A 10,588-nucleotide genomic window follows, 5' to 3' on the forward strand; every position below is an offset into this window, starting at 1 on the left:
ACGCGATCAACCCGGGTTCGATCCCACCTTTTGCCAAATTTTTTTATTCTCCCCTTTCAAATCTCATGTCACATCGTAAAGGCGTTTATTTTCAATAAAAAAATCAAAAAGTTGAAAATAAAGTATAGGGTAGGGTTAGGGTAGGTGTAGGGACGGCTTTATTGTACCAATAAGATGGCATCCATTTAATAATTAAAATTAAAATGATAATTTACACTCAATACGTTATTATTGCATACTGTTTTATAATGTACTACAATACTGAAGTGCAGATAATTGCCACTATTTGCAACAAGTAGTATACTTGATAGTAGAAATCCTGCTATTTTAACATAGTGTAAATAGGTATTTGCACTTAGTGTAAATAGCATATTGCTAAAAATACTCCTATTTTCACATAGTGTAAATAAAATCCATTGCTAATACGAGATTTGAAAAGGGAGGGGAAAAAAAGTTTGGCAAAAGGCGGGATTGAACCCTGGTCATCGCGTCAAAAGCCAATGACATGCACTTATACATCTGCGCCACTGGAGCTGATGTTTTCTGACTTGTTATTTTGTTTTCGAATTTGTCATTGTGTTTTCTGACTTGTTATAATGTTTTCTGAATTGTTGTTGTGTTTTCTGAATTGTTATTTTGTTTTTTAGACTTGCATTTGCGTTTGTAATTTGTTATTTTGTTTTCAGAATTGTGATTTGTTTTGCACTTCACTGTCACCATAGTGTTCCGTTCTCTTTCTGCTATTCACATCGCTAAACACAGTGCTACTACCGTTTCTACAGAGGATTCTCTTCCAATGATTAATGAAACATCACCGGTCATGTCACAAACATGGCAAAATAAACCTGCACCATACATAAATAAAATGTTTTTTTTTTGTATAGAAAACTATTTTCTCATGTGAGTGTGCACCATTCAAATAACCCCACACAAAAACACAATTTATTTAATAATGAGTAAAATTTCTAAATTAGCTCCAGAATAATAAATGTAAAGTATTGTTCTACACTCAAGACCTTTTTAAGAAAAAAAGAAAAAGAAAAAACAATTGTTGGAATAAAAAACCTGAATAACAGTAATAATCATTCCTCAAACAATAATCATTCCTACATTGTAATTGGCCAATCATTGCTTCTTGCAGTGCTAATTTAGAAGTTAACAGCACTTGATTTCACTGTTTGTGTCACTCTGTTTGACTGTGTTCACGTCGTTCCAGGTGAGAGTGAGTGGTGCGGTGTGGGCAGTGACTTTGTTTGGAGCGAGGAGCAGGTTTTTTGAGTGTCTGTGTTTTCTTTCTTTCTCTCTCTGTGCAGGTCTCTCAGCTGTGTGGGGAATGAGAAATGGAAAACTTGGAGTTAACGTGGAAGAAATATTTCAATAAACATCTGTCTAGGCAGAATGTTTCCCTTGCCTCCGGCCTGACTCCAGCATCCCTGCGAGCTGCGACCCAGAGGTAAAGCAGCTTAGAGAATGGATGGATGGATTTTTTTGGTGAAATCTAAATTATATCTGGAATCTACCAATTTATAATTTCTTGTTTATTTAACTGTTCAGTATTATACTCTAAATGTCAAAAAAGGATGTGATTACTGCATTCCTTGTTTGTGTGAGAAGATTTTGTGTGACACATTTGTTCACTGTTATGCAGATGACACTCTGTTTTATATTTCCTCATGACTTGACAAAACTCCTCAATTTTCCAAATTAGCAGAGTGTATTAGAGATAACTGATGTTTGAAGGCTAGTAATTTCTTTCTTTTTAATTCTAAAAAAACAGAGGTTTTAATTATTGGACCAAACACTTCCAAACATGAGCTGTTAGAATATAATTTGTTGCTCAATCATGGTTTTGTTACATCGTCTACTACAGGTTAAGGACCTGGGGTTTATGTTTAATATCAATCTGTCTTTTGATGATGAACGAATCATCGAATTAATTACATTCCCAGTGTTTGCAGAACAGCCTTCTTTCACCTTAAAAGTGATTACGTTACCCAGCTATGGCCATATGCTGTTTTTAATGCTGAAAAATTATTCATGCGTTTATGACCTCAACACTATTCTAATGCTTTATTGAGTGGATGTCCTGCAGGCGCTATAAATAAGCTGCAGCTGGTTCAGAATTCAGCAGGTAGAGTGCTTGTAAGAACAAAGAAATATGACATTGGCTACCTGTCACTCCCACACTGTCACTAAACCTATGGCTACCTCATCTGTAAATTCAGTGCATACCTCAAAGACACATGACTTTTGCAGTCCAAATATAATTTAGTAACATATCTAGCTAAGTTTGACATTATGCTTGACTGACATTGTAGCCTGGTTTCTCTCATGTTTTTTTTCTCCCCGTAGTCACCATATTTTTCCACCACAGTCACCTCTGCCTTGCTCACTGGGGGACTAAAGAGCTAAAGAATTATGGAATACTGTTTTTTTTAATTAATAATTTTTCATAAACATCTGTCTAGGCAGAATGTTTCCCTTGCCTCCGGCCTGACTCCAGCATCCCTGCGAGCTGCGACCCAGAGGTAAAGCAGCTTAGAGAATGGATGGATGGATTTTTTTTGGTGAAATCTAATCTATACCTAATATATAACCTATATCTGGAATCTACCAATTTATAATTTCTTGTTTATTTAACTGTTCAGTATTATACTCTAAATGTCAAAAAAGGATGTGACTACTGCATTCCTTGTTTGTGTGAGAAGATTTTGTGTGACACATTTGTTCACTGTTATGCAGATGACACTCTGTTTTATATTTCCTCATGACTTGACAAAACTCCTCAATTTTCCAATTTAGCAGAGTGTATTAGAGATAACTGATGTTGGAAGGCTAGTAATTTCTTTCTTTTTAATTCTAAAAAAACAGAGGTTTTAATTATTGGACCAAACACTTCCAAACATGAGCTGTTAGAATATAATTTGCTGCTCAATCATGGTTTTGTTACATCGTCTACTACAGGTTAAGGACCTGGGGTTTATGTTTAATATCAATCTGTCTTTTGATGATGAACGAATCATCGAATTAATTACATTCCCAGTGTTTGCAGAACAGCCTTCTTTCACCTTAAAAGTGATTATGTTACCCAGCTATGGCCATATGCTGTTTTTAATGCTGAAAAATTATTCATGCGTTTATGACCTCAACACTATTCTAATGCTTTATTGAGTGGATGTCCTGCAGGCTCTATAAATAAGCTGCAGCTGGTTCAGAATTCAGCAGGTAGAGTGCTTGTAAGAACAAAGAAATATGACATTGGCTACCTGTCACTCCCACACTGTCACTAAACCTATGGCTACCTCATCTGTAAATTCAGTGCATACCTCAAAGACACATGACTTTTGCAGTCCAAATATAATTTAGTAACATATCTAGCTAAGTTTGACATTATGCTTGACTGACCCCCGCCCATTGTAGCCTGGTTTCTCTCATGTTTTTTTTCTCCCCGTAGTCACCATATTTTTCACCACAGTCACCTCTGCCTTGCTCACTGGGGGACTAAAGAGCTAAAGAATTATGGAATACTGTTTTTTTTAATTAATAATTTTTCAAATACATTTTTGATTAATAAAATTGTTTTGATTGATGCAATAGAACCTTAGTGATACTCAACTGCTGAAAAACGTATTTAAAAAATGGAAGCTATGGAATATGAAAATTCTCCAATTCCATGTTTCCACATAGTATATATGCTTATTCACATAGGTGTGCTTAATGAAAAATCATACTTTGCAGTTTTGTGAAACCCTGCACCGAATAAGTAGATATTCATTATATGTTATGCTGAATGCTTGTGCTTTTGAGTGATATTAAATATGAGTTTTTTAAATAATTGTACAGACATCTGACATTAATGGGCGATGAACAGCAGTTCTCCACGGCCTTCCACTCTTCCTTGAAAAGGACCTTACTGATTTTACAAGACATGTTTTGTAAGTTGTTGATTTGATAGTATGCCTAAAAAATAATGACTTGAAGTAACATTGTTTTAAACAAATAAATGCCCTATTGTTGTGCTAACAATCAGTTTTCTGTCTTTGTATTAACAACTTTAAGTTTTGAGTACAGCTTACTTGAGAAATTTAAGGCAATCTGTTTCCACACATTTGTCTAGCAATGTGAACAAAGCAGACTTGTTAAGAGAACTGTTTTGTTTGAGTTCTGTGCACTAAACTTAACTTACATCTCTAAGTTGGCTGAACTTGTCAAATTGAGTTAGCAACACTCAAGTTTTCTGGTAACCTATACATATACACAAGTTACCTATACAAAGTTACAGTAAGTTTTATTAACTCAAAAATGATAAACTAATTTGCTTGAGAAATTTGAGGCAATCAGTTTCCACAGGTTTTCCTAGTAAGTTCAACTCAATACTTTTTACAGTGTAGTGACAAGATTAGATAACACTACTCATAATTTATTCAGAAAATGTAAAAATTAAGTCAAGTCAGGTTTATTTATACAATACAGATTGCTTCAAAGCAGCTTTACGGTATAGTAAACAGGAAAACAGCATCTCACAGAGTTCTTCAATCTGGAATCAATTTCCATTTCAAATTACAATAATAAGTAGTTACAACAACAGCAATTGCAAATCTATGATATGTTATAGCACAGACACTACAGTAAAATGCAGTACAGTGCTTTGCTATATGAAGTAGGGCAGTGGTTCCCAATTCCATTCGACATTAGACATTAGACCCTCTTATCTAACACACCTCATTTAGATCATCGACTATAAGAGAGCACTTATTTGTGTGCAGAGCAGTGGGGCAATTTTGAGAATTGAGAGCCACTGATGTAATGGAACTCAGCTCTAGGAAATTCCTCACAGTCTACACCAGAATTTTTTGGGGGCCACTGTATTAAATTGGCTGTTAAAGCTGTCCACTTCTCTCAGCCGCTTGCAGTACAAGTAATGTATGATAAGAGTCCTAGAGTAGTAGAGTATTATTACCATTCTTCTTGTAGAACTGCACCTCAGCCTGGTACTCTTCCTTGCTCTCCAGTGCTTTCTCCACACCCTGAGTAACCTGCTCACTCGTGCCTGAGCCATATAGGAAATGACAGCTGCAGTTCTTCTGCATCACCTCTGTTCGTCCGAACCCCGTCAACTCACAGAATCCATCGGAACAGTACACAATGGGATAGCCACGGTTACCCTGAGCATTCCCAAGGAGGAAGTTGCTGTCTGTGGGACAGAAGAGCGATCAGGATTATTAATATTGTGAAAGACATTCTAAAGCTAGTTGTAAGTATTGTGTTTTGTGCAGTATTGTTGCTGTACTGATTTATAATTTCCAAATCAATACCCACACTTTGCAGTTTCTGCACTTGACTCCATGTCTCGTGACGTATTTCCGGTATTAGTTTAATAATTGCAGTGCACAGTGAAATATTCTGTAAGTTGTTTCTTTTTGTATACTTTGATAAAAATATACTTTTTAAATATAATTTATACTTTTTGTATACACAACACCTGTATACACTACACCAAAGATGAAGTATGTGTTAACTTATAGCTACCCAGTCCAAAATAATTTTGGGGTGTTATAGCAGTGTGAATCTATTGGATTTCTTTGTTCCATAGGTCCTTGGGTCAAGTGGACAGTCAACAAGGACAAAAACCAGGTCACTGTGAAGCTTCTTATTTCTGACATGATAGTTCAGCTTGTCAGGGGATAACATATGAGACTAGAAAACACAAGTAAAGATTTGTTGAATCACCTTGTCTTTGTGAAAGAACAGCTTGAACCCTATATCTGATGCATTCACTTTGAAAATGAAAGGTTTAGTAGGGTCTGGGTAGTGGAGGATTGGGCAGGGACACAAACTGGCCATGGTTTTCAATCCTGGTCCTAGGGACCGACATTTTGTGAGCTTTTTCTAAAACACTCAGTTCAGTTCATGGAGCACTCTCATAACGAACCAGAATTGAAAATCCCTGTCGCTGTTGTATGTGGCTAACTTGTGATCACACTTTGAGTAGAAACATAATTTGTCTTGTTTACATTGTTGCCATTCGGTTGCTTGAAGACTGATTACCATGGATTACTTAGTTATTCAAAAAACTTCACAGAAGTGCTGTAATCCCTACAGTACAAAGCTCAGCCTTGTTTCCTCAAACTGTAGTGGCCCAATCTCTCGACTGAAGTGAGTAGGGAAATGGTGAAAGCAAACTTTAAGGTAATGATATCTCAGGTGAGAAGTCGACAGTTGGGTTGTCATCATGTTGAGATATTGAGTACCGTAGATGTGTTGCATACAGTACATTTCCTTATTTTCCTTCCAGAAATTTAGCAGCTGTTGTTGTTGTTGTTCTTTCAACAGTGCCACAAGTTACGTCACTGTTAAATGAAGGGCTTGAAGAGCTGGATCAGAGTTGGGTGAAGTATTCTGTAACATTAAAGACTCGTTTAGATTTTGGTGAGCAACCTTAGTTAGAAATGAAAACCTGAATGTCAAAGGGCTTACATGATGAGGGAATCCTTTGAGGTCTAGTCACAATCACTAGGGTCATATTGCATCAGCCAAAACTATTTTATAGTAAAACCGTGCGACATCTAGCCCTGCTCTACATTATATGGGCTTACAAAATTAAAGGTTATAAAAAATATAAGTAAAATGATCAGCATTTAACTGTAATCAATCATAGTAATTCAGGTTTTCTGAATAGATATTCCAAAGTTCTTTCAGTAAATCATACCAAAAGCTCAGTTTCATCACTGCGACTACTGCACAAGAAAGCTTATCACTGCAACAACTGCACAGGAAAGCTGGTCTCTACGGCAACAAGAGAGCAGCTATTTTGGGTTGTGAGTACACTGGTGCTCTGTTACCCATCAGCACTGCGAGGAAAGATCCTGTCTCTCAGAGAAGTTAACATCACTGACACACCACTGTCTCTAAATTGTTTTAAGAAATAAAGACCTATTAAGACATCATTAACATTTCCTTTCTCATAATGGCAAAAGAAAACAGAATGTAATGAATGGCAGCCAATAGAAAGTAAAAAGTTGTGAAATTTGGCACACTCATAGAAACAGTCTGAACAGTCCTGATAGCCACTTCTCAAACCCTATCTTCTATCTCAAACCCTCCAGCGCCACCAACAAGTCAAAGGTTCACTTTTTACCAGCATTTTCATGTCATCACATAAAATAAAAAAAACAAGGTGATTAAGCACTGAGGTTGTGTGAGCAGTTTCGTAGCAATGGCATTCAGTGATTTATATATATATATATATATATAAATAATGCTAATTATGTTTTATAAATGTGTAGTTTTATTAGTTATGTCTTTGGGTCATGTATATCTTGTAAGATAGCATACTGTTAAATAAGAAGCTGTGAATGTGCATGCTGTTGTGTGTGTGTGTGAGAGAGAGATGTTATCTAACAGAAGAGATTATGTTTGTAAGCTGTGTGAAGGATTTTCTTTTCATTACTAGTAAGAAAGCACTGATGGGAGGATTGTATTCTAGTTTTTGTATAAATGTTGCATGGCTGCCTTTGTTTTGTGTATTACTATGAATACTGTTAAGTAAGAATATTCTTATGAAATTTCTTGAGATTCGTGTCATGTTGAATTGCGTCATTAGACATAGATATTTTCAATGCAATATAGCGCAATTCAGTTCTTGGTTTTATTATGAATGAGAATTATAACCTCTTATCCAGCCTTTTAACTATAGTGGCTTGAGAAGGTTCTTTTTATGTAAAGGTAAAAGGATTACATGAACACAAACAGCTTTGTCCCTTTGTCACTTTTCCCATGACACACACACACAAACACACACACACACACACACACACACACACACACACACTTACCGCAAAGACTTATGCCATGAGAGCACTATTGCTACAACAAAACTAGAGATTTATCTCCCATGATAAAACAGGAACAAACACACAAGTGTATGTGGTGTCTGTGCACTACATGTATTAACCTGCAGGACAGGATACAGCACACATATACATATTTACATTGTACTGTAATCAGTATAATGTATAATAGTAGTACAGAAATACAGTACAGATGTAGATGTACCCCAGAATTGTTGATTAATTTATGACACAACTATTTGTTAACACAGTTAATTATTTTCACTTTGAAGCTTATGATATGCTTTCATTTAGCTGTTGAATAAACAGTAAAATCACTAATTGATCCAGCCATCCCACAAAATTGTAAAAATGTAACCTATATCTTTTAACAGAAAATGCTACAATTAAAAACTTTTTTATTATTTTTTTGGTTAGCTGTAAGTTATTAAATATGGTGAAAAAATATATTCAGTTTGGTCAGTTCATGCAATCTCTTGGGACAGAATCCATGAATGTGGCATTGCTAGCATCATGCTGTTTGAGCTTGGGAACACAGAGAGTTATTTAATATTGGTAAATATTTATGAATTAATTTTCAATGCTCATATCAGGTAAGTGATTTTTTATGCCAGAAACATATAAGTACGTACATGCAGATTCAAAGCGCACAGTCTCATCAGATGTACTTAATGTCTGCTTTCATGCTACCATGGTAGTGTCAAACCCAGATGTGTTATAATTCAGGTAGCTGCAATAAACATGTCTATAGTATAACTGGCTTGTTTAGCAAGACTCTATAACAACAGAAAGTTTGTTTAAGACAGAGTTTTCAAGGAATTTGTTTGAGATGAGCCATTATTTTTGTACATCCATTTAGTGCTGGTGATGCTATAGAAAGGAAAAAACCTTCACCTTCAGGCTACCTTGAAAACGGCACATTTTCATCTTAAGTTCTTTCTCATGTGGATTTGGTGTGTGTGCATTTGTGCCAGTACTTACGAGTGCCATCAAAACGAGTGGCGATGGTGTCCAGGAAGGTGTTCTGGGGTGCCAGCAGTCCCTTCATCACTGGCATGATGCCAGGTTTCCAGAGTCAGCAGATGTTTAGGGGAAAAGCCTGTATGAACCATCAATCCTCACTACATCCCAGGGAAAAGGTGGCCAGGGAAAATGTGAGGAACATGCATCCTAAAATAGACGTCCCCCAAAAGATGACTCCTCACTGTATACTTCCTCAGCCAGCTTTTGGAGTCCAGTGGATGTATGTCGAAAAAACAAACAAATGTCCTTCCTTGTCAGTGCATACAGTGAAACCAACTTCCACTCTTTTGTCTTTTCTGATAAGTCTGTCTCAGCTATGTACACCTGCATGATAGAGGAGAATCCACAAGATGTGCAGAACGTTGTGGATTTGTTGTTGTTCTGTAACACACTGGCAGAGCGACAGAGACAGTTACATTTGTCTTCACCCCTCCTTCCCTGGCTCTTTCTCTCTTTATCCACACCCATTATTCATTTCCTCCAGTTCTTATCAGCCAATGAGAGCACACACACACACACACGCACGCATGCATGCGCACACACACACACACACATTCTTGAAAGAAATCTATCACACATATGCATGTTCACATATACCCACACTCAGAAAAAAAGGTACAAAAGCTGTCACTGGTCATAAATGCATGAATTATCATTTTTACATTTGACATTGAGAGCATATATCATAATTTATAGATTTTTTTCAGATGGAAAAACAGTTTTGCAAATGTTAGAAATGTGGATTTCAAATGACAAATTGCTATATAAAAACACACCCAGGTTCTTAACTGATGACAAAGACTTGACAGACATGCATCAAATGTTCAGCAGAGTTCTAGGTTATTATGTGTGGAGGTTTTTGGTCCAATAATTAAAATCTCAATTTTTTTTTAAATTTAGTAGTAGGAAGTTACTAGTCATCCCAATTTATATCTATCTATCTATCTATCTATCTATCTATCTATCTATCTATCTATCTATCTATCTATCTATCTATCTATCTATCTATCTATCTATCAAATATGCATTCCATTAGTTTTGTGAAATGGTATGTTTTGTCGGGCCTCAAAGAAATATAGAGCTGAGTATTATCTGTGTAACCATGAAAACTAACTCTATATCTTTAATGCTATCTCATAAGTGTAGCATGTAAGCAGTGAAAAGCAATGGTCCTAGTACTAAGCCTTGTGGTGCACCTCTTAATTCACTGCTACAAAATGATAACAGTCAGAAAAGAATGATTTGAACAATGCCAATGCAATTCCACTAATTGCAGCATAATTTTCAAGCCTATCCAAGAAAATGTTCAATAATCAAAGGCAGCACTGAGATCTACTAACACTAATAGAGAGATGCAGCCATCATCGAAAAATCAAGTCATTTGTCACTCTGATGATTGCAGTTTCAGTGCTATGAAGTGGTCTAAAGCCTGACTGGAATTCCTTGCAGATGCCATTTCTTTCCAAGAAGAAATATAGTTGTGACGATACCACTTTTTCTAGTTGTTCTGGGAGGTTTGAAATCGGTCTGTAGTTAACTAATTCTTTAGAATCGAGTTGTAGGTTTTTAATAAAAGGCTTACAGTTTTTCTGAATTGCTAAAACACTGAACCCCAATCTCTGAACCAAATTCTCATTAGCTTAAATTGTTCACACTTGTTTCTAATGATGTGATCAAGCCAACTGTACAACATATGAGCCAGTTACGAGTGCACA

At 36.1% G+C, this 10,588-nt stretch overlaps 1 protein-coding gene across 1 annotated transcript in view; it reads right to left on the minus strand.

The window, feature by feature from the left end:
* Positions 1-9,240, minus strand: part of LOC107556752 (potassium voltage-gated channel subfamily H member 4-like) — a 32,015-nt gene extending 22,775 nt beyond the window's left edge. The window contains exons 1-2 of the mRNA XM_016239944.1: positions 8,832-9,240; positions 4,961-5,194 (exon numbers count right to left, since the gene is read on the minus strand). Coding sequence (XP_016095430.1) covers positions 4,961-5,194; positions 8,832-8,907 — 310 coding nt within the window. The 5' untranslated portion in view covers positions 8,908-9,240. The remainder of the gene's footprint in view (positions 1-4,960; positions 5,195-8,831) is intronic.
* Between the last annotated feature and the right edge of the window lie 1,348 nt (positions 9,241-10,588).

Source organism: Sinocyclocheilus grahami, unplaced genomic scaffold (genome assembly GCF_001515645.1).
Source record: "Sinocyclocheilus grahami isolate Dianchi unplaced genomic scaffold, SAMN03320097.WGS_v1.1 scaffold578.1, whole genome shotgun sequence".
Lineage (NCBI taxonomy): Eukaryota > Metazoa > Chordata > Actinopteri > Cypriniformes > Cyprinidae > Sinocyclocheilus > Sinocyclocheilus grahami.